A 25,811-nucleotide genomic window follows, 5' to 3' on the forward strand; every position below is an offset into this window, starting at 1 on the left:
TATTACTTTTACAAAGAAGTCTGGCTACCAATGTGAAGCCCTAAATTCTGAAAACACTTCTGGCTTTGTATTGCTGATGTTTAGTTGTATAGAGTTACCAGGTACATGTTATCTTAAAAGTGATTGTTAATGACAATATTTTACAATTGACAATAAAAACTCACACTCCAAGCCCAACTCCTTTTGCACACTATTTTAATAAAGGGATTATAAAATACAAAAGAGAGAGAGACTGGTAACCTGAGATGCAATTTTGGAATGCAAACTTTTAGTTCAAATGTGCAAGCTCAAACTTAACAAATGTTTAAAATATTTGAGTTTGTCAAATGGAGCCAAAATAAACCATGTCTTTTCTAAAGACTATATATTTAGCTAGGCATTGGCACTGTAAATCTTTCAACCATTTCAAGTATTTGTTTAAAAGCCTCAGAGAACACGTGGGCTCCCAACAAAACTGAAGAATGAAATGTTTAGAACACTGAAGCTCAACAGCTGACTTATAATCAACCTAATATGAGAACACTACTTTGTTTCTTCAAACCTGTGACTGCATTTTTATTTACGAATGCATGAGAAGAGAGATAAAGTCCAGTTCTGTAGACCTGATGCAAAATGGTAGAGTGACAAGAGTCAGTACATGTAATGCTGCAATCACACCAAGTGCAGTATCAGAGTAACTGCCCATCAAGAGATTTCATGTGCCTCACAGTTTATTCTTGCAGGGGAGAAAAATCTTCTGGGATATATTAAAAAGGAAAAACACAACAAACCTAAAGACCTTAATCTGGAATTATTCTAAATGAAGGAAATAAAGGCACAGAGAAATACTGACATTTAGATAGCAAATTCATTTGTGTACATGGATTAAAGATAGTACAACTCTTGATCACCTGGTAAGAATATATATAAAGTCAGTCTTGCACAATGTCCAGTGATTTTGAATGAACAAATAAATATGCCTATGACAACATATTGACATCACTAAACTATTGCAATATGATGGCTTATTTATAAAAACATTTTAATATTCCTTTACAATAATGATTAACTAATGAATTTTACTTTGTTATGAATATAGTTAAAGAGGAATCAAACTGACTTTAGCCATGGGGCTCCACTAACAAGACAGCGCTGTCTCTGAACTTTCAAATATCAGCAGTTTTCCCAAGACTAGTACAGAAAACCATACCACCAGTTTGGGGCTGTGGGCTGAATGAAAAATAGTACTAGAAGACTAAAGGTCCACAGTTCTTTTACGTTAAAGTTGATTTGTCACAATATTGTTAATTAGTGAGGGCTTAGGGAAGGCTTACTAGGAATATAATTACAGTGTTGAAAAGCATTAATAATGCTCTTATTCTGAGCCAACATGATGCTATTTACATATTTTACCCTGGCATAAAGACATAAAATCTCACAGGGGAAGGATGTTTCTGAGTATCTCAGTGCTCTTCAAGACACCAGGGACCCTAATTTGGCCAGTAATTACAACCATCACCATAGCATCACCTTTGGTGAGCCACCTTTCATCATGAACTGCTGTTCCATTGGGAGGCAAAAGAATTGCTACTTCTGGCAGATAATTGGATGCAATCTCATCATTGTCTCATGTATTAGGACAGAAGTGACAATTGCATTTGTCTGCTGTGTAAGAGCAGGCTTCTTTTCACTTTCAGAGCTCTGCACAGACATCAATCAGTTCTCAATGAATAAACCACATGACAAAAGCCAATTAACCCATGTTATCATTATCACCTATTTCTACTCACCAGAGCAGAATTCCTGCCCTCGTTACACTGAAAGGTAAAAGTCAGACTGGGCTCAACAGGGCCAGAAGTTCAGCTAAGGGTACTAAAGGCTGGGCTTCCATTATCAGACCTGTGTGACTTCTGCTGCTCACTTCAGTGCGTGAAGAAGCGAAAGTGTTTTGATGTTAGCCACACAGATGCTTTTGCAAACTCCCTGGAGGAGCCCAAGAACCTCTTCAGGGGGTGCATACCATTAATGACAGTCACTAAGGAATTCTCCAAAGACCACACACCAGGTTGTTGGCAAGGAAGAGTGAGAACCCAACTGTTTCTGAATCTTCACCTCTCAGCACAGTAAATTTCCCAAGGTCCTTTTCAAAAAAGACATTTCCAAGTGAATTTTAAAAATCAGCACCAGATTTAATTATGAATCAAATACATCTATGTACATTTGGTATTTATGATAAAAAACTCTAACTAAAATGCTCACTGAAATTCAGGCAGCTTGGTACAAGACATAAGACAGAAGCAGGAACTATTTTTTCACCTTAGGCACCATATGTCAAAAGGGAAATTACAAATCAAAACTATCACTTAATTTTATTGAATCAAATATTACCTGCAACCAGATGTATCTGACATCATGCCTTCTAGATGGCTTTTGCCTGGCTGATCCTACTTTTCCAAACAAAGCCAGTGGACACAAAAGGCTCAAGGTCAAACAGTCTGGCTGTATGAAGTCTACACTCACAAGATTACTCACTTGGAGGAAGAAATACTAGGGGAAGATAAGGGGCTCAATACTCTTAGGGGAAGGAGGAACTTAACATATTCATGCATGGAGAACAAGCTCTCCTTTAGTAAACCTGCATTTTCAAAGCAGGAAACAACTTCCTCATCACAGCTGCCAAGGATTAAGAGGAAAGATGACTTTATTGAAAAATAAGTAGTTCAAAGTTAGATTAAAACAATGGGTAAGAATAAGTGTATTGTTTTCACAGTGAAGGACAAGTTACCTTATTGGCCCACAGGGATCTTTGTCCCAGAAGCCATGTTCAACTTCACTGAGAAATCACTTTGAGGAGGCAGTTAATTTGGAGATGGCAGTATTTCTTACGACCATATTCAGTATGGAGATGCTGATGATACCCTGCAAGTATTAACAAGGAGTTATGAGAAGACATGGAAGAGGAACTCACGGTCTCTGGGGAATGCATGCTAAAACAACAGGTGATATTCAGCATCCATAAATGAGAAATTATGCATTCAGAAAACAGTTCTGTCTTCATACACTCTATGATGAACTCTGAGCTGAATGCTACAAGTGAAGAATGAAATCTAATGTTGTTATTGCTATAGAGATATTAATACCAATAAATAATCTCTCATAAGGCAAATCCAATACAAAAAATGATTAAAAATAGCATGGAGAATAAAACAGACAACAACAATATTATGGCAACAATTAAAGTCACTTTTTGTCTGTATCTTGAATGCCGGGCATAAATTTGGTTGTATCTCAGTAAAAACACTACGGAGTTGGAAAAAAAGAGATTAGTATGACAAGGCCAATTAAAAACACAAGACAGCTCCTTTAGAAGAGACTAGTGGCTCTCTCTAGAAAAGAGTAGCTGGGGAAAATGACACCAAATATGTAAAATCACAAGGGACATGGAAAAAACATGAACAGGGAATGGTTACTCACCATTTCTCTCATACAAAATTAGGTGATAGCAAATGAATAGAGCTGGTTCATAACAAAGAGAAGGAAATATTTCTTCACTCAATGCATCATTAACTGTATAATACCTCAGGACAGGAACAAGTAGATACCAAAAATTTAAGTGGAATCAAAAACAGGTCATGAAAAAATGCTGCTAAATACAAAGACACCACCTCTGGCTTAGAAAGCCCTAAATAACAAATGCTGAGAGACCAGTTGGGAGAATGATCACTAGTGCTGGCCTGATTTTATACCCTTTTCTAGGCATCTTCTATGTGTTATTGCCAAAGGCAGTCTTGGGCTTTGGTCTAGCACAGTATGGTAGTCCTGACATATTTATCTTTATTTCTTCCTCACTACTTCCTTAGAACAGAAATGGCTCAGCAGCACTAACAGCTCTGGAGATCTTGTCATTCACTCAGTGCACTAAAGCCCAATGAGGACAGCAGGACAAAGAGCAGCTGAGTCACCCAAAGTGCTGAGCAGGAGCACAAGGGTGATGGTGAAGGGGTTGAGGCCTGGGTGATGGCAGTCCTGTGCTCTGGAAGCATTAAACTGTCTTCCCACTGAATAGGCATGGGGGAGAGGCTCCAGACTTATTGGCTATCTTAAGATGGACCAAAGGTCAAAAAGGAGCACTTCAGAAGTTTCTAGAAGCGACCTGGGTAAATTTGAATTGGAGGGATGCTGCTTATCTCCCTGCAAGGGGTTAGGTTTGGTCAGCTGAAACTATGGGGAACTTAGGTCTTCAGATGAGGAAGGTTTAACATGTAAGTGTTTGAAAGAAAAAAGCAGACATTACAATGTCTTTCTCTCCACTCAAAATTAAAATTTCACTTTCTCTAGCTAGACTGCACTTACAACATCCATCCAAGCAAGCAGTAAGAGAGAAGGCTGTGTAACAGCATTAAACACAAAGCAAAGCAGGCAAGTGGAAACCTTAGGAGATACATCCACCTTGACTGAGCTGGCTGGTTCTGCCAGTATCTTAGCACCCACCTGACTCCTGAATTTGGGGCGCTTAGAGATTACAGCTGCATTCTTAAGCAGGTTTATATGAGTGCTGACCTAACCATTCATAGAGGGAGATGGCTGGGTCACAAACATAACTCTAGGTTCAGCTCTCCTGTATCTGTAAGGTCTATAATATCTGTCTACCCCAAATTTTCCTTTTCAGCCCACAGTTTCTCCCCTCCCTGTAAGGTTACAGCTTTTAACTTAAATCCTAGGGCATGTCATGAGTACACAAAGCAGAGGGCCGGCAGTCTGGCCTGAAACCTGGATGGTACTCTTGCACTGCAGAGCAATCCGAGGTCTAGAAGAAGCAGGCAAAAATTCTTGTAGGAATGAGGTGAGAAAAGGTGAACACTGAAAAGGTGAATTTTGAGTCTATAGGATGCTTTCTGAATATCTGAGAGCTTTTGCCTCATAGGAAAGGACAGAGGAGTGACTGAAAAATTAGAGGAAACTTCCTCCACTGTCTTAGACACTGTACAATGTCACAAAATTTTCATGTTGCAATTCATTAAGATGTACCTCCAGTGAAATCTAACTGCAAATTTCTTTTTAAAGTACACTGAAAATGCCATGTACTAGCAGAAAACATTCAACAGTTGTGTAAAACTATACATTTATCCTGCCCTTTGATGCAGCCACAGTCACTAGCTGCAGTTCAATGGGCTTTGAGTAAGGAGGAAAAAATATCCTATGTAGTAGCCAGAGATATTTCTTAAATGTCAAGCTACTTTATCAATTAATATATTTAACATACAAATACTGGACTGTTTGCAGTCTCACAAATAACAAGGGATTTACATTTTGAAACTGCTTTGCAGGATTTTGAACCTGAAGCCTGAAGTATTTAAAAAAATTATCAAGCTGTGCCTTGCAGCAGATTATACTGCGAGGACAGACTTTAAAATAAGCATCTACATAATTTTTCACAGTACACAGTGCCACAATGCATTTGCTTAAAAACAAATACATGTTTGGAATGAAACATTTTAACAAATCACAGAACTCAGCAGCAAAGTAGTTAAACATTTATGATTTGATTTTATCTCAGCTCGGAATGTCGCTGGAGTGTCCCACTTCTAACAACTGTTTGCTAAGTTAAGGCTTTAGTGTTTACACAGTGCTGAATGAAGCAGCCTGGTCACCAGATGTGAATGCTTCCTTAGACTACAGCTTTCAATCAGATCACGGTCCTAATGGTCCCTGCTCCAACCTTCTTCCTCAGGACGTCCACCAGCCTTTCCAACCTGAGAGGGGGCAGGGGAGAGGGAGAGGAGAGAAAAAAAAAGGAAGCTAATGTTAGGAATGTTCTGGCTGAAAGAGACAGTGTTTGCACTGAACCAAGCTGTCCTGGTGGTGGTCACGCTCAGAAACAAAGCACTACTGTAAAAGACAGACATTAAGGGAAAATGCAGACAACTTACAGAAAACTTTTTAACCTACAATCTAACCCATTTGCAGTCAGTGAAATATATCAGCTGAGTTTCCTTTTCTAGTATATGTAGTATCTGAGGTCCCCACAAGGCATTAACACAAAACTCTGTGCAGCAATCCTGCAGGACATATACATTTAGTGCAGGCAGTACAATCAATTTTTGCACTTTTTAAAATACGAGTGGTCCCTGGCTCTTGTTAAGTAAATTTAACTGTTGTTTCCTCTTAAAAATATTTTGCCCATTATGTAACAGATACTTTTATGGTTCAGTTTATAAATTTATGTCTAAAAGCCCATGTATTTTATGTCAAAAACTTGATTTCAAAATACTCAACAAGCCAAGTTTCTGCGGACGTGGACGATGATATTGTGAAGGTGGCCTGGATGATTCTTGTGTTGATAAAACTACAGAAAAATGAACAGTCTAAGTACATAGGACAGAAAGCTGCCTAATCCTCTCTTAGTTTTAAGGCACAGGCTATAAGCACGTTCAGAATCTCACTGACTTAATTTGTTCTTTCCTTTTGTTAAAGTATGCAGGCAAATGCAAAGGACTAAATTCGTTCAGCATTTTTCATCTGTACACATTTATTTCCAGTACACCAGTAATCATTCATTCAAGCTATTTCTTCCATTTGCCTGTATTTAATGGAATCCTTCAATGAAAGCTCTCCCACAAATAAACTATCTATATAAAGGCAGGTCCTGTGTGTAGCAGAACACAATGTCCAGAATATTATACACACAACTTCCATGATGGATAGAGCTGAAAATTCAAATAGCTGTATTCACTGTTACAAAGTTGAGCATTTTTTCTTATCTGAAAAAACAATTTCGTTTTCTTTTTTTTAATACATGATACAACATGAGAAATGCAGATAGGAAATAAAAATAGCACAGCTTTATCAAAATTGCAAAATCCATTTTATCTCATGGATGCATTAGTAACTTCAGTGCAGGTAAACTAGTTAACATGGATTTATTGCCAAAAGTCATGACTAACACACTTGGTACGTATTGAAACACTCTTGTTTTCCAGGAACCACCAAGCACGGTGAAGCTACACCTTTCATTGTACTCACCAGGTGACTTAATTCCTGAAGTGAGATTAAGCATTCACCACCCAAATGTAATCATGAGACACCAGGAAATGTATGTGGAAAGTTCAGCTAGTTCTAGCTGTTTCACAGGGACTCTAAGGGAGTCAAAGAACAGGTGAAAAACTACTGCTTATGCACTTCTCTCCCTTCAGTTTTCCAATAGTTGCTTTTCCTTCTTAACCAACTAGTGCATTTTTCCTGGTTTTGTAACATATATCTAGAGCACTTCATCTTTATGGAAGCAACAGCCAGACAGCCATAACTCAGTCAGTCAGTCCATGTAAGTATAAAGTCAGGGATTTCACAAGTTATTAGTTCCTTAAAGTTTTCTCACAGTGGAGAATTAATGTTTCCTGAGTTCTAAGGGTTTTAACTCCCTTACTGATAGGTCACAGTTTCCTCATCCTCTCTTACTGTGAAATTTCCCTGTTAAATCAGTCATTATTCCATGTGCAATTTCAGAAAGCAACGGCAGATTAGTCCTCTGTTTTAACAGTGTGTATATTCAGAAGCACGGCAGCTTTCTCAGCCACTGTAACTATTGCTGTATTTATTTCACACTAGCACCCTTTCTAATGTGCTTCAGAGATAAAAAACACTGGAGAAACATTTCAAACTGTTTGGACTAACAGAAGCTTTGGGCTGCAAATTGTTTTTCTGGGAGACAGCATAAAAATAGTAAAATCTGAGCTCATGTCTTGTTTAAATCACTGTTCAGTTAAAAAGAAATACTGTGTTTTATACAAGGGAGGAAAAACTTACTTCAGCAATTGAGGGTCCTTTTGGGGAGACACAGGTTGGAGGTCACTGCTTACATACTGTCCTACAATTGAGTCTGGATGTGCACCACTCTGTGACTAAGCAATGGCACTGCACACCAGAGCAGAACAAGTTAGTGAAGCTCTGCCCATGTTTGAAGAGAAATACCACTGGGATGAAAGTAGCTGTCTTCTGTTTAACCTTGAAACTGTCAGGCTTCATTGAAAATAATGAGGCTTAACAATCATAGCTTCTGCTTTTCAAATGAATGATGACTGAAATCATCAAAATGAGGTATTCCTCACCAAATACAAACCATGCAGGGCTTTATTTGCCTTTAGTTTTAGTCATGTGTGGATTTTCAAATGTATTTATTCTTTATTAGAAGCAAAAAAAGCAACAGTGGATTAAGATACTGTACTTTTGAAAGAGGTTTAAATAATAATATAAAAGAGAAACTGTAACAGCTATTTGTAAGAAAACAGAGGGCAAATTTACCCATACAGAGACACAAGACCAAATATACCACTGAAATCCCCCTTAAGCCTACAAAGCAATACTATGGGCTGAATCAGTGGTTAATAACTCTTGATACAGGTCTCAGGGGTCTTTTTGGAACGGTAATCTTGGTCTCCTTGTTCACCAAAGGCTCAACTCTACCATCCCAACTCACATTAAGCAAGTTTTTTCTTTGTGAGTAATAAAAGGCAGCTAAAAAGGCTGTTTCTGCCAATGAGGTGCTACCTGTCAGGGATGAGGGTGGCAGTCACCCTTTGTTGATAAGGCTTTGTGCCCAGCCCTGTGGGATGCTCTACGCAGCTCCCTCTGGAGACTAAGCATTTTAATTTGCGGAAAACTGCAGTAATAGTCTAATAACTCAAGATAAAAGGTTACTTAAATATCTGAACAGAAGAATTGAAGGTGCTGGGAACTAGAGTCAGTGTTTGAGGAGTTTTATTCAAGAGATGGAAAACACAGACCTGAAGAAAGCAACTTCTGTTACTTTGTGCAATTGTAATATAACTGCCACTATAGTTTCACTGAATTGTACTTTACTGAAAGCAGCACTGATTAGGTTTGATTGTAGACTAAGACAAAGAATTAACAAATGACAGTTGTCTTTTTGCTTGTGAAGAGTCCTCATAGTATAAATTAAATATGCAATACAACACTTTCTCCTGAGATATAAGTATGGACACTCACTGAATTTGCATCTCATGAAGCAACCAAACAAGTAATTTAAGAAGTAACTATTTGGATTCATATTTTAGACTGGAAAGAAGAACGATATGGGAGAAGGGCCACTTTGTTGCAATGCTGAGAGTCCAAATATACAAGGATAGACACACAACTTTAGGAATGTTTATAAAAGCCTCTTAAGGGCTCACTTCCTATTCTCACAGGTTTTGATTTCCTGCTTGGCAATTTTGGAAAATCACAGTAGGTGACCATTATTTCTTGGTACTTCAATACTTCTAGAAAATCTGTCCCTTAACAAATAAAGTCTCTTAACAAATGCCACTTCAGCATTCTCTATAGAATTACTGTGAGTACAAAGTAACACATAAATTGCAGCAAAAAACTACGGGTTCAGATGGATAGGTACAACTTTGGTTTTATTTATATTGATTTGCCCATATCCAAAAATTCTACCTATCCTGTGCTTTTAAGGATAGATGGAATTTGCGTCTACAAAAAGCACAAAGATGAGGGTTAGAAATATTTTTTATCTACATTATGTGCTTCTGTAATGATAATCTGAGTGCTTTCATGAAATGGAAAAATAAAATAAACTCCACAAATTAGGAAAGGGACCATCATCCCACAGGACCTGGTCCACCATTATTTTTAAGTTAGCAAAAGACACAATACTGTGAAGAGTCTTGTGTTTCTGTCTTGATGCTTCCTTTACACAAATTTGGTTGAATCTGTGTTCTAATACAGAAATAAAAAGATTTCCATGAGGGGAAATGCTGCTATGACATTACTGGTTTAATCATGTATTTTTAAATGTGTTCCTAAGCTTTAAGAAGATCCTCATCTTCAGAGAAATGCTACCTAAACAGGAACATTGCTAGACTTGTCTTCCCCAAGACAAATTCTCAACCATTCTTAGCTGCTCTTCCAGTTATTTCAAACTGTGTTCCCTTACCACCTCCGCACACAGCTGACAATGTCTAGATGGAATGTATGTTGTATGGAGTGTTCTAACAAAGCTCCTGAGGTGCTTGACAATGTGCTCGGATTTTTAGCACAGCTTTACAAAACTTTATTTCTGTGAGTAAAACAATTTTGGTTTTAGAATCAGTCTCCATAAAGCAGACTAAAAACCTGACAGAGAAGTTTGTTCCAGGAGTCCAGAAGCTGAACAGACAGGTGCCAATATGTTACCTACTGATCTCTACTGCTGACTCTTATGAACATTTTTGTCTTGGTCTCCTCTTTCATATATTCACCTGCAGAAGTCTAGCTCTAACCTGTAGTTTGGGATCAGTAAAAACTCTGCAACTACATAAATCCACAGAGATTGGTACATCCTTCCACACTGCTACATCTCTGGCCAAAGGAACTCACTCCAAAGGACAACAGTGACCTTTACCCACAAGTTCTAAACATGATGGAATTATATAGTCACAGAGTGGTCTTTCAAGGAATCATGCCCCAGAAGTAGAGAAAATGGATATCCAACTGACCGAATAAGGCATCCTTCAAGTAGCCTATGTCCTATCCGCAAAGCAATATATGGCCTAGCTGAAAATAATAGTTTCTACCTGCAAATGGAGGAGTTAAGTCATAAAAACAAGACCATCCTGGATTTTGAAATGCTACATAAAGGCTTATAGACCTAAACTATAACCCTTGGTTATCTTTCCAGTAGATAAGATTAGACTCTGGCTATGAAGATGGCCTTACTTGTGTGGTTTCTGTCTTCTTGCAGAATGTGTTTTGCTAACACAAATTTCCTTTAGAAACTAAGGATTTGTAAATACATTAGGCAAAAAAAATGCATTGGACAAAAGCATTACAAGCAGCTTAGCAGTACATCTCATTGAACAATTGTTTGATGAGTGGTCATACAAACAACTTCACTTAATTTCATTTTAAAATAAAAAAACCTGCCTTGCCTTGCCTTGCCTTGCCTTGCCTTGCCTTGCTGTCCCATCCTGTCCCTTCCTGTCCCCACTCCACTCGGATAAACTTCAAAAAATCCTACACAGACCATGTGTTTTTAGACACTTTCTGTCAATTCAAGGCAAAAAACAACACAGAGAGGAGTGAGTGCTCTGATACTAGTCTTTCCCAGAAATCAGTCACTTGGATAGGATCATTTACTCAAGAGGCTGGAGGAAACTGGTTCAGTTCTACTATCTCCATGAGGGAACTGTACTCTAGCTGTTTCTCTCTCAAGGGAATAGCACTATGCTAATGCTGGGTGCTGGAGTGTCTTGTTCTCAGTTTCAAAATTTGAGGCTGCTCCAACTGAATAAAATACTTAAGTATTTGCTGGATTGAAGTGTGTAATTAAAGGTATGACCCCACAATGTGTGACCTGTCTACCATGCTACATAGGCATTGCTCTCTTACCTCTGCATGGTTCAGAACATTTTGAATTATTCCTTAGTTCAGGTACTGTTTTTGCCACCTCAAAATCCTGCCTTTTAAACTATAGTACTTTTTGATCAACTCACTAAAAAAAACACATTGCCATTGCATTTGATGGTGATGTACAAATCTGTAACAGCTCCTTCATAAATGGTCATATTGATAGAGAATACATGTGGTTCTGATGCACCAGGCTGCCTCTGCCTACTTAACAAAGTTACTTCTGCATCTTTTTTATGAGAGACTGGGTGTCTTTCTAAATGGCACACTGAAGTTCAGCAATCACTTTTAACCTGATGCAGGCATTGCCAAGTAAAATTTGGTGCCCTGTGTCAGACAGGTGGCTGGACTGATTGGTATTAATAGTCCTTTCTGGTCTTAAAACGCAAGTCTCAGAGACAGATTTAGCAGCATCAGAGAGCTCTAAACTGTGGTAAACCACAGTGTTGAATCTAATCATTACAGGCACTGCTGTCAATTCCTGCCTGCCCAACACTGTTTGTAATGTCACTCCAAAAAGTATGTTCCATTAAACTTGCAGGCCTTAGATTTGGCAGGGCAAACCATTCTGCCTCTGAAAAGCACTGCCACCAAACAAGCATTTCTATTAAATCCCTTTCAGCATCTTCTCAACCCAAAAGAGTAATTCTGTATATGATTAAACTTGGATGCAAATACAGCCAGTTGGGCTCCTGACAGCAGCCATATTTCAAAATAAACCTGCCGTACACAGGCCTTGGCTAAAATATGAAGCCTTTATCTGTGGTCCACAATAACTAATCTTGTCAAACTGTTTGCGCTCTACCTTCTGTTTGAAAGATTATGAGCTAGCTCACCATTACTATTCACCTTGTGCCATCACTAGCAGTAGGAAAAGTGAGCGGTAAACACACTTTGTCTAATTTGACAGCATTTCACCCTATTTTGCATTTATGTAGGTTGTTACACATTACAGGATAATGCAAAATTAGGACTTTGTTTCTATGCTGGATTTAATGCTACCTTGTGAAAGGTAACACTCCTTTGCTTTCAAATGCTTTCCCAGGACAGCATACACTGATTGCCAAAAATAAATGAGCTTATGAGAAAGAAAAATAAACCTTGAAACAACTTCACTGTATTTCAGTACATTGAAGTCTACACCATGCTTATCATATAGACCAGGCTCTTACTATTGGATAGACCATTCACATCTGCATGTGGCTGATATTGAAGAGTAAAAAAATTAACAATAGCTGAAAGAGAGAATATATGTGGATATTTAAAGCTGGATTATTTAATCAGATCACAGAATTTTCCCTAATTACTTCAGTTTGAGTCCAACAGATTATATGACATTTTTATGCAAAGTTTATTTGTATAATTGCACCAGAAAAACCTTTTCTATGTCCTTCCATAAGCCTGAATTACTTTTACCACTGACAAGCACTGTTTCCACACATTTGATGTCACAGCTAGTCTTTTTTTAAGAGAAATCTTGACATTGAAGCCTACTTCTTACAGTGTAGTCCTTACATTTCCATGAAGTTTGTGCTGATATGAATAGGCAAGGGTTTCCTGGATTTTCTTGCCAAATACTTCCTGGAAGTCTGTACCATCTGCTTAGGAAAAACTAGCAGTTTTACTGTATGATAATATATCTTTCCTGTAGAAAGTGTTCTGCCATAGTATCTATTCATTTGAAAAGGGAAAAAAATAATTCCTAAGAACTCCCAACAAACACTAGTCCTGCCCTTTAGCAGTGATTTTTTGGTATCGTTAGAGTGCCATGAATCACAGGCAAGCTTATTCTGTCTCTGAACTGTTTCTCAGCCTTCTTGAGAGCAATACATCTCAGAAAAGCAAATATTCTTTGCTTTGAATGCTCAAAACAAGGACTGATGGTCAGAATTTTTAAATAAAGTGTTTAAAAGGCAAATATTTTGCACCATGTGTATTATCTGGCAAAACGGCATTCAGAGAAGCTCAACCAACCAATAACACTGAAAAGCCCCACATTTAATTTTATGTATAGGTAGTCTTGATCTGATCTGGGTTTCTCATGTGCAAAAACATAATAATAATAAAAAAGCATCCTGCTGCATTAGAGCCTAAAATTGCTGGATACAGAGCTTTTCTTTCTCAGCTTCTCAATCTGTGCTCTGAACTATGCCAACTGGTAACAATTCACCAGTTTTCTTATTCTAGACTGAACTGAGGTGTATTTCAGGAGATGAAAAAAGGACCTACTTTATATAGGATTTTGGTTTGTTCTAAATCCATCTTCAGGAATATTTAAAATCAATGTCAAAACACAAACAGCATTTCAAATATGCTTAAACAGTCAGACAAAATTCAGGATGCAGGACCAGTAGACTGATACACATTTATTGATCTGCAGAGAATGGAGTTATTAAAAGACTCTGTAAGTATCACTCTGAAACATCCACAATACACCTTTCTGCATGTTTCAAACAAGTCTTCCTTGTAACGCCAAGTCTGAACCTCTCAGCTGCCTATTCCAAGCCAGTCTCACTTCTTTTGGTTCTGGTCAAGTCTTGTTTACAATTACTTTGTACAATTGCAAATACTGATGTCCTCCTGTTCTGGCTTTGGCTGGGGTAAAGCTTATTTTCTTCACAGTGGCTAGTATGGGGCTGTGTTTTGAATCTGTGCTGAACACAGGGTTGATAATACAGAGATGCTTTTATTATTGCTGAGCTGGTCTTGCACAGAACCAAGGCCTTTTACGCTTTTCATACTGCCATGGTGGCAAGGAAATTGGGAATGCATGGGAGGCTGGGAGGAGACATAGCTGGGACAGGTGACCCAATGACCAAAGGGATATTCCATATTGTATGACATCATGCTCAGCATATAAAGTGGCAAGAAGAAAGAGAAAGGGGCGGGGGTATTTGTAGTGATGGTACTGTTAGGCATAATGGGGCCCTGCTGTCCTGGAGATGGCTGAACACCTGCTTGCAGGTGAATGAATTCCTTATTTTGTTTTGCTTGCATGTGCAGCCTTTGCCTTTCCTATTAAACTATCTTTACCTGAGTCCACAAGTTTTCTATCTTTTACCCTTCCAATCATGCTGTTGGGGAATGAGCAAACGGCTGTGTGGAGCTTGGCTGCTGGCTGGGGTTAAACCATGACAACTACTCAGGCTGTTTCCCAAATACATCTCATCAAAGCACAGCTTTGGCAGACTCCTCTTTGTATCATAAACAAGAAAGAGAACATGAGCTTTTTTTCTTGATTCCACAAATATTTTACAAAACCTGATGTAGACTTGCTGGCTCTAGGCAGCTCTCAATTCTGTTCCACCTCCCTCAGGTGGTTCCACCTCATGACCAAAAGTAATCTGGAGCTTGTGGAGAGAAAATTCCTTCATATAAATGATTATCAAATCACTCCACATTAAAAATAACAGGTTTTACATAGGTTTGATGTATTTTATCATCAATGTGATATTGCCGAAGCTGGAATGACTTCCACATCACTGAGAGGTCAAGCAAAAATGGAAATGGGATTGGATGTAAAAGGGAAGCAATTAATTCAGATCCTACTTGTGGTAAGTCCCTCATAATGAGCTCAGACCAATAGATGAATTCCCCCAACACTCTGGAGGGGCAACTCACACTTGGTTATACTTCTGAGAAGTATTTCTAGGAAAAATAAGAGTATTCTTCTTCCAAAAAACTAACAAAAAATCATGGAAAAAGTATTCTCTTCTCTTAATGTTTGCAATGCACTACAGATAGATGTCATCAGCATGAAGCTTGTCTATTATGGTGATGTTATGACAGGTCTACTATGAAAGAATAAAACCAGAAAAGATGCCTAACTGCACATTTACACACATTAAAAAAAAGGGTTTCTAAAATGTCAGTTGGGACTTAGCGTCATGGACCAAAGTGTGGTACACAATCATGGTGGTCCTTAAAATACTTCACAGGCTTTTTAATGAACTATGAGTCATCTGAGGCCATTGGGGTAAAAAAAAGGCTCTTCACTTCTAAACTTCAGGAACCTCTCTCAACTAGCTGGCAAACAGACTGTCTCCAATTGTGTTCTGCACCATTCTAGCAACAAAATTTACATTAGATTTTTTTTTTTACTGGCCTTCTGGACCTATTTTGCTCCATGTTGCTGCCATCTAACTAGGAATGAGCTTCTACTACTTCTGGGAGGTGAGTGAATTCCCAACCAAGACTGACTCTGGAGAGCAGTGAACCTTCAACTTATTTTGAGGACAGCTTTAATTCTTCTGAACTTGTGAGCTTGCATACTCAGGCCTCGGTGGCAATTCTGCCTGGTGGCAACATGAATGTGACTGACTGCAGGAGAAACAACTTTCAATTTCTGTTGATGAAAGCATAAAAATTTGGCTTTACCTAAAGAGTTACAAAATTATTCAAAAGCATAGAGTAAAATCTGTGAAACGTCTTTTGAGTGCATGATTTAGATATCACTTTTATCTGATGGGCATCTATTATGTTCTTTAAATAATTCATTATTATTTTATCAAAGATTGAGTTGATAAAAATGGCAATCTTATGAGGCACAGAATAAAATGATAAATAAAATAATTTTATTATACACAGCTCCCATACCTGCAGTCTTTCATTCAAAGTCTGAATTGTGATACTTTCCATGGGCAAAAATTCCATGAGCTGAAGCTAAAATGATAAAATTCAGTCCTAAAGATTTATGCCTTCCAACAGCTCAATGTTTAGATATATACCCTTATACCCATATCACAGCATAAATGTGGAACAGGAAAGTCGAGTAAATTGCCAATAAAACAGCAGTGGCAATGATGGAGTAAAGCTGTTGTTGGCTCTCATAAATACAGTTGATGCTGCTTTTCTACAAAATCTTATTAAAAAAATTAAAAGCCTGTGGAAAAATCCAGTTGTTAATTAATTACTCAGATTAGAAACTTGTATTGCAATTTTGCTCAGATAACCAGCTCCTGCTGTTAAGTAAAGGTATACTTAATTTTAAGCAGTGAAGAAATGTGAATGATTTCAAGTTTTCTTAAAATTAAATACCTTACTGGCCTAGTCAGTTATTTCTATTTGTTGTTGTAAAGAACTGTCCCAGCAATTCTCTAAAAGGTTATACATAATGCAGAAGCTTCAGAAAGTCTGGACTTTCTTTTTGAGCTTCTGTACATACATTTACAGTATTCAATCTTTTGCATATGCTAAGAAACAGTATGAGTATTAACAGAAAGAACCGCAAATTTATTTTTATTCCTTCAGCCAAGCCACAAATAAATGACTCTTGCAAACAAACCAAATACTATTTAGTAACGGCAATGTAAATGCCATGGACTTATTTTATTTGGATATAAAATATTAAAGTAAATGAGTATTTGCTGTGACACTCGTTTTACCATCTTGGAAAAAAAAAGTAAGTCTGAGAAAGTTTTCTTGCTGTTCAGTTATTTAATAATTTGTCATAGAATGGTTAACTATAAGCTTACAAATACCGTGTCAGCATGCTTCTTCCTATTGGGCAAACAACTTCAAAATCTGATTTGTTTGTGTTATTGGTCTTACTAAATATTAGTCTTTGCACGTCTGGTTTACACCACTGAAGTTAACTATGCCAACATTCTGATTTTGTTCTGAAGTATTCCACAACAAGCTGATATTATACAATACAAGGCCAAGAGCTAGCTGATCCAGTTTACTGAGTATACTTAGTGTATTTTGCTACTGATAAATCAATAAAACCATGTTGTAATCTACAAACTTCCATCTCTGTGAAGCGGCTATAAGTAAACTGTAAATGAACACACAGGTCAAAAACTGGGATGCTGTGATTGTGTTGACTCTGAAAACATTTGACTTTCATAGAATACATTTTAGTATCTCAGAGAATGAAGTTTTGGTATTGCTTTTAATTTTGTGAAAGGCTGATATGATAAATATTCAAATGACAATAAATATTTGTGTTTATGTTTTAACTACCCACATTTCAAGAAAACAATATCTGCACTGCAATTCACAATTTACAGTGGTTAAGTAAAAGTAAACCATAGCTACAAAAAGAAAACAAATACTTAGACTGTATGTGCAATTTTGAATTCTTCATTCATGGGAAACTCCCTGCAGCCAACGGGTATCTCAGCTGCACAAGGAATGCATGAAAAGCATACCCCACATTCCCTTTAGCTGGGATTTTTTGTCTTCATTCTGTTAAGTGCAGCACTGAACATAACCCTGGCATAGAGCAAAAACTGTCAGATACTACAGGCCTCACCATAATTCATGACATCCAAAATATCCATGAGAAGGATATCCCATAATCTGCTCTGGCAATATCACACATTATAACTGTTTGAGACTTTTGGTACTGATACCGCAACCTGCTCTATTTAAGGGCCATCTTCAAATGAAAAGAAGATGTCAAAAGATACTGTGAATCATTTGTACTATGAAGGGTCTCAGCTGCAGCAATTCTGATCATCAAGGCCATTTTCAGGACTCTGGTATAGTGAATGGGAGCCTACAGCTCCACATGTGCTCTGGACCAACACACTCCTCCAGACTGCACAGAGAGCACTGCAGCACTGTGGGATGGGATTTGCAACAAGTAGTCTAAGGAGAAAGGTGGTCCTAAACTAGCCAAATAGGGTTGTTTTCAAATTTTTTTTTTTTTTAAATCTCAGTCCATTGTTTCAAGTGTCTTGTTTTAACCCGACCAGAAGTCCTGAAGTTGCCTTCTCTAAAATTAACCTGAGGCCATTGGTGTTTTTAAGGTGACAAAGATACAGCAGTGTTACCAGTCCGCCTTTTCAAAACAAGTATTCAGCCAAGATGAGGAAAACTTGGTTTTAATCCACATCTGCCAGTGCTCAGGAGAGCAGTACACTCCAGGGCTGAAGAGACTTCTATACTTTTCTTTCTAATGCCGTGAATTTATACAGAAGAAGCATATGAAATGCTATGAAGGTGTGATTCTGTGGGTGGTGATCAAGCATGCCCACCTGGAAAATGGGAGATGGATGTTCTCATACTGGTTCTCTATTTATGTTCAAGAGGCATTGGACAAAACTGAGAAAAAGCCCTAAAGTTAAGTGCCAGAACTAAGTCCCGTTTCTCTGAGGTGAGTAGCCCACTTGCTCCTCTCTGATCTAAGACACCTGCATTGTTTTCTGCTGTGCGGTACTACTTCAAGGCAAGGAATGGAGAACCTCTGAGGTCCAGGAGATCTGAACCAGGATCTCCACAGATGGAGGAGGAAACTAAGATCCATTCTATCACACTATAACAGTCTTGTTTTAACCTGACCAGAAGTCCTGAAGTTGCCTTCTCTAAAATTAACCTGAAGGAGAATCCCTACTCCCAAACGACTCAGAAAACCAGGGCTGGGGCAGAGGCACATGCTAAGGCAGCTTTTGAAAGAAATGAATGAGTTCACACGGCTCTGCACAGATCTCAGTGAAACCAATTCTGACTTGGCACATGCTTCTCCATTTGGGCCTCCAAGGAATCCCGGTAGAAAAGACCAAAAGTCAATTGTTTTATAATTTTTTCATTTAGAAGTTTTCTGCTCATGCTGATCCAAGTCTGTTCTCCTTTGGGCTGGGAAGTTACCAGTATTAGTGGTACAGAGTTATTAGGTACTCTCTCCATTACAGCTCGCAAATTTGACCTGAACTGTAACATGAAATATGCAATTCAAAATCTGTAAGTGAAGTGTCATTCAGTGAAGGTAATATAATCCAATGCAGAAATATATTTCATTACAGCTTTCCAAAAGTTTTGTATTTCCTTTTGCACCACATGAATAATACTTTAGCCTTACCAAGGGAAACAAGATCTGCCCAGTGATACAGAAATAAGGCATAACAGCCCAGAGAATATGCCAATGATGACTGAATTTGTTCAGCTCACCTCAGATTTGAATACTAGTTCAATATTTTATTTCCTCCAGACACAGCAAGTAAGTTTCTCTCTACATGTTGAATTTCTCTGAGGCTGCACATAACTTCACTGGCTTATTCAATTCTTTTATTACAATAAACAGGTATTTCTACAAGACTGTTTAATTCATCATTTCACCATGCATATAAGTGCAGTCTGAGGGGAAATTTTCTGAGAGGAATCACCAGTGTTAATGCAGAATTCCAAGTATTTGAATACATTCTGACCCTACTATGTACTGCTTTCAGTTAGATCACCCATGACTTTTTTCACACATTTCAATTAGTCTTAATTCCTCATTCCTCATGACTAAAGCAGAGCTACTTCCAGCCTATTGCCCTAAATCCAGTACATTCACACTGCCTGTTGTTGCTCTAGTTAATGGTAATATTTTTGCACATGAGATAAGTGATTGTTACTAGATTTTGTGTTTCGAACTTATTCATGTTCCTATTCATGTCTTGCACGCCAAATAAATTTGCATCAGCTCTGCAGAATTCTTCAGGGTATGTGGTAGTTTTGCGTGTCTGGGAATCTTCCATCTGGCTAGTGTGGGCTTCCCAAACACCATAAAACCGCTGCCTGTGGAGACTATGTATCTCTTATGGGCCCCATGGAGCTTATAACCTGGTTTTAATCATTGTTTGAGGCAGACAGCACATCAGTACTCATCAAGCAGTTTTTGCCATGCTGAATCTCCTTTAATGATTTTGATCCAATTCTGAAAGCTCAGAACTTTTGCTAATTTGCACAGGTATCTTGAACTGCTATGAAAGTCGTCCTCCTTGGCTCCCCAGTTCCTTCCATACAAACGCTTATAAACCATTGACTTCTGCGGATTGCTATAGCAAGTAAAAGATTGTTAGCACCTTGCCCTCCCTCCCTCCCTCCCTTCCTCACTCACTCATCTTTTGAATGCACCCACCAGCATCTGTTTCTTAGGAGACTACGGGTCATATCCTTAACCGGGACAAATGAATGCAACTTAGTGTGACAGAGCAAAGTCAATTTGCTGTAATCAAGAAACTAGCTCTTTACCTACATTCTTCAATATATACCATAACTTAATTTACATTTCAAAATTCCAGCACCTGTTAAATTATTCCTCTATGATATTAAAAGATTAGCAACTATTCAAATCCCACAGAATTTCCCAGCAGCAGACAGGCACAGTGGTTTTCACCAAAATCAAAATCACTTTTGGCATGTGCTAAATTATTTACTAACACAAATCAGTGAAAGCATTAGTATCTATGAAGTTGTACTCCTAGCATTCAGTATTTAATGTTTTGCTATGACATTCACCAAAATACAGTTCTGTAAGTTAAAAACAAAAATAGTTTTAATAGGAAAGTCTCAAATAATATTTATTGTTTTGAAAAAAGAAAATAAAAGAAATCTCTCTCAAATTAAAACTAAGTTCTTTAACATTTGGTCATTCCTTCAAAACAAATAGCTTTAAGTCCCAGTGAATGTACAACTTGTTTCTTTTGTGCAGTGCTTCTGCCTGCAATTTCTAATTAGCCAGCTCCATTCTTTTCTACAAGTGACTGAATGCAAACAAGCTACAATGTATACACAAGCTAAATATATGTAGGTATGATTTTAAAAGGGAGATAACTAGTTAACAACATTTTCAAGTTGCAAAAAGGCTCAATTAGTATAAGTCAGAAATCTTGTTTTTAGCCTGTTCCCTGTGTAGCTGTCCTGTACTGAATCCAATCTGCACACTGAAGATACCATGTTTGCAGTTAAAAATCTCTTGAGACTTTAGACCCATACATAAAGATACTTATTTCACTCTTTTCTGAGACACTGACCTGTATCCTCATTTAAAAATGAACACCACATCTTTATGTTATTAAATCTTTGTTTTGATCTATTAGTATTCAGCAAAGTACCATTTTATACAACCCCGCACTGAATAGGCAAGGCTGGACGTAACCATCTGCAGCTTTAGAGTCTGCGTTTGAATTGATGAAAAGAGCTTTGTGTTTTCATTGCCAAGTTTGATTCTTCCAGTCATTAGACATTCCCCTCAGATCGCATCAATGAAGCGGACTCTCTTACACCCATGTGTTAAATTCTCTTCTCCTCATGGTTTCCTTTGCCAGCTATACACCAGAAAGACTACTGGGTCTTAGCCACATTCTTCTCACAGCTGTGTTAAAAAAGAGCATCAGAGCTTCTTCCCAAAATCCATATGTGTATCTGGTCAGTACCCTGTCGGAGGGTCACCTCACATTGTGATGTGATTATTCAAATATTCATTCTTGTTCTTGAACTGCACTGCTCTGATCATTCTGGGAAAGATTAGACCCTCCAGCCAGCACTGAAGAACGTCTTGGATGTTGATGTGAAACATACACAGCTCCTGTACTTGGAAGGCAGATTAGTTTTACTTGCAGAAGCGGGGACACTAACTACTTAATAAGTGGTTGCTTTCTATTTCTCTCTACTTTTTTGCATTCTTTTCAACTATGTCAACTGCTTGCAAGAACTATTCATTTTTGTTGTGTCATCAATCAAATTATTTATCAGCATCAGCTAAGAAATTAAGTGAGTAACTACAAAAACAGAGAAAGCATGTTCAGAAATGCCAGGTGGAAATTCAGGACTAAACAAAAAATGGGTGTGTTCTAGTCACAATGAAATTTAGGTGGCCAAAAAGATCAAACTTTAAGGGGTAAAGCAAATGTTATTTATGCTAGACAGTAATTTCCTTTGATACAACTGTTTATTCAGAAGACCACTCAGTTTTCTTATGCATTCAACCCACTGGAATATCTTATTCAAATCTGTAACTTTTCTGACTTCCTCCTTAGAAGAAAGAAAAAAAAAAGAAAAGGTCTCTTTAATAAACAGTTAAGGACAAATGAAACAGTAACTTATGGTTTACATCACTTTTTATTTGCTTTATTCACAACTGGAATTACCTTTTCAAAGTACACAAGCAGCATGCTTATCACTGTTTATGCTTATTTTCTTACCAGTATATTTTAGTATTTATTTATTATTTTAGTGTTACTTTGTGGATTTGTATTTATTTTTAGAGGATTACATAGAAATTCTACCCACTCACCCTCCTCTGCCACCTTACACAGCTATATGAGTGTGAGAGTGTTATTTGCGCTCACATGCAGAGAGCTGTCTTTTCTGAGCTAGAATCATTAAATTATGACAAAAAATAGAAGCCCTCAATAGACAAATTGCATTAAAATTCAGTCCAGCTGAAAAGCTGTTGCAGAAAAATAGAACTTTTCCTGGAAAAACCACATCAAAAGTGGCCTCAACCTTTACTGATAATTGGCTAATATTGATTTGGTATTACATTATAACCTTCTCTGATCTCACTGACATCAGCAGCCACTTCACAATCCCAGAGGTTCCATCTGGAAGGACAGTTTTAAAACGCCCTGCTTCCTCTGCTGGCAGAGGTATTAATTAATTCACAGGGTCTCCCAGTCACCTTCTCCAGGTCAGCTTATTTCCCTGCTGGGGCTGCACCAGCTGGCTCCTGGCTTCTCAGGCAGGACAAACTTTCAGAGGGCCTGTGCCACTATACCAACGCTTCTGGTGAATTCTGTGCTGCTGTCCTAATTCTTTGTTTGCAACCACGAATTAGAAACGTTAGTCAGAAAACATTAGAAAATTATAGTCACAGCCATTCTACAGACTATTGGTTAAAAATATTATCATGTAGATCATCAGAATTTTCTATTGAATAAGCATGTATTTTGTTATGTGTGCACATACATGCATTTATTTACATAGACCACAGTTTAAATGTGTACTTGCTTTATAAACTAGAATAGCAGCCTCTTAAAAGTCTAATGTGCAACTTGACAACGTTTCGAAATCAAAATAGATTCAGACAAGTGCAGCTAAATCTGTGTGGTCACTTCTCTGATCATCAACATTTTCTGTTTCACATCATCACCCCTGTTAGCATGGTGAATCATCTTCACAGCAAGAGCACACGGTCTCAATTTATATCTCACACTGCAGTGAGCCAATGTGAGATGTTCACCCTACTTCAGTATAAACAGATTTTTTCTATGTCCAAGTTCACTACAAGCAGATTCCAATATATCCCCCTTCTGGTTCACAGCTGCTGTTTCATGTGGGACAGGGTCCAGAAATTTTTTACATGCCTTTTGTCCTGACAGAAAACACAGAACCACTATTCTGACTTGGATCTCATGTTTAGAAAGCAATAATTGTTAGGGGGCACACAAATGGCTGACATGATGGCAATGCCGTGGAGAAATTACATTTCTGTTTCAAGCTCTCCATATCATGCTGAATGCAAACACTGAAGTTTTTAAGAATATTAAAAGATTCTTCAGTGTTGCCAGAGAACAGATTAGCAAAGGCACATTGAACAGCAGTAAATTACACTGTATGAAGATACAAAGTACGTCCTTTCCCAGCATTATTTTAATTATTTCAATTATGTTTTTCTTAATGAAGGGCATAGTTATTTTCCTCTCCTAATTTTTAACTATTGCTATTTTACTGAGTAATACTGAGAAACTGGTTTATATGACTGATAAAACTGCTTCGCTCACACATCAGAATTCCATTTTAGTTGAGCATTTTAAAGAAGTCAAGAAAACAGATACTTCAGAACTCTCTTTAGACTATGAATTGTAGTGTCACATTTTAAACTACATTAAACATCCTCTTAAGGCAGTACTAATAATTAATACTACTGTAATTAATATAAATTCTACCCATTGACAGTTTTATAAATTGTCAGTTCCTTGTTGAAATGTAGAACAACCTATATCTTTAAAATAAAATGCTAAGTTAACAAATGAGTTCCTGTCTAATTGCCAAACACTGATTTGTATGAAGCAGTTTTGGTTACAAAGAAATTGGGAATTCTCAACCCGGTTTCCCTGTTGATGAGTACGAACTGTCTGTGTAGCTCTCCCAGAGGTGTCAGAGGAATCTCTATAGTGTCACACAAGGGTTCTTAGCTCAAAGTAAACACACTTTCCACAAACTCAGCTGCTTAATCTGTTTGCAGGTTGAATTATAAGATGGGGGTGGATGACTCCGGGTGCTGAGAAGACGGACAGAGCATTTCCACAGTTTCTTAGTAAAAAGGGCATGCTATTGTCATCAAAAGACTTCAACCAATTGTTTAATTTTGCTATAGGCTCAGTTGTCTGATCTTAGCAATAATGAAAACTAACCTGACCAAAATTTTCCCAAGTAGTTGAGCATGTTAAATTACATAAATTCTTTTCACTAGAACAGTGAATCGCCATTAATTCAGTTTGTGGCTGCACTTTTACTCTAGCCACCCTGGGTACATGGAATTAAACAAGACTGTTTCACTTAAAGAAAAAGAGCAATGAAAACACAACCTCCACCTAAATATCTATGGCTAGTAATGTGTATAAATAAAATTAGATGTTACAACTTAAAACAACATACAGAAAGGTTCGACTAATATTCTCTTTACCACATTCTAATTATTTTTCATAGGTTATTTTTATCAAGCTTACACCTGTTGAAGTCTCAAATATATCTAAGTGCTCAGAATAAAGAGCTGAATGATTATCAAGCAGCCACTGGAAGTTTTAAAGAGATGACTGAAAGTATGCATTTTCACATATAAGTACCTTAACTACATTTCATATAGTTACAAATAAAAATACAGAAACACTTTTATTTGAAATAGAACTCATCATGCACTTGTTTAAAACAGGAAAAACTCTCATTAAGTCTTTGCAATTTATTATAAGCCAGTTGCTGGCTACTCTGTAAATATGCTGCAGACATTAACGTTGAAGACAAATATAGACAGACAGGACAATTTGCATCAGTTCAGCATCGACCACCTTGGAAGGGTGAGAGAGGAGTGTTTTGCAGCTGATGAATGTAACGCAGAGATGACGAGTGTCAGACTGGCAAAAAGACTGCCCATGTCCCAGCACTGAAATTTTCAAAGGCTTATGTGCTAGTAATAACAAATATGACAATAAGTACTTCAGTAGAGATGAACTACAGGCTTTGGAGCTCAGTAACCTTTTAACTCGGAATCTTATGATGGGAAACAACATACAATCTCTGTTCACTGACTCAGAGACTTCCTGTGGCTCTCAGCGAGATTTTGAAGCCACTGTTAAACCACCTCATCAGCATTTGCCACGGCATGAAACCTGCCAGACAAAAAATGAGAACCTTAATATTCTACTGTGCAATTATAAAGGCAAATACTCTGTTGCCATAGGATTGCCAGAAGGCAAAAAGACAGTGAAAACCATTCATAGGAGATGGAAAGACTTTCTCTGCGCCTTGCACACGCAGAAAACAATTTCCATAACAGTACAGAGAGGCACGCTGACTTGCCTAACACAGCAAAACTGTTAAATTTATCAGCTTCTCACTGAGTGGGTAATGAGCTGACAAAGAAGGAATAATTTTAAAGGACATTTTCTGAGTACTACCACACTTTCAGTCATAGATAAAATACCAAAAGAAATAATGTT

At 37.7% G+C, this 25,811-nt stretch overlaps 1 protein-coding gene across 7 annotated transcripts in view; it reads right to left on the reverse strand.

Moving 5' to 3' along the window:
• Positions 1 to 206: 206 nt before the first annotated feature.
• MIPOL1 (mirror-image polydactyly 1) overlaps positions 207 to 25,811 on the reverse strand; it is a 184,082-nt gene continuing 158,477 nt past the window's right edge. For 5 of the 7 annotated variants that reach the window (XM_071557903.1, XM_071557896.1, XM_071557901.1 and 2 more), the window contains one exon: positions 207 to 5,732. In XM_071557903.1, coding sequence (XP_071414004.1) covers positions 5,666 to 5,732 — 67 coding nt within the window. In that variant the 3' untranslated portion in view covers positions 207 to 5,665. Of the gene's footprint in view, positions 5,733 to 22,224; positions 25,482 to 25,811 lie in introns of those variants that run through there. The other 2 variants (XR_011698027.1, XM_071557902.1) reach the window with 2 other exon arrangements.

This window comes from Pithys albifrons, chromosome 6 (assembly GCF_047495875.1).
Source record: "Pithys albifrons albifrons isolate INPA30051 chromosome 6, PitAlb_v1, whole genome shotgun sequence".
Classification (NCBI taxonomy): domain Eukaryota; kingdom Metazoa; phylum Chordata; class Aves; order Passeriformes; family Thamnophilidae; genus Pithys; species Pithys albifrons.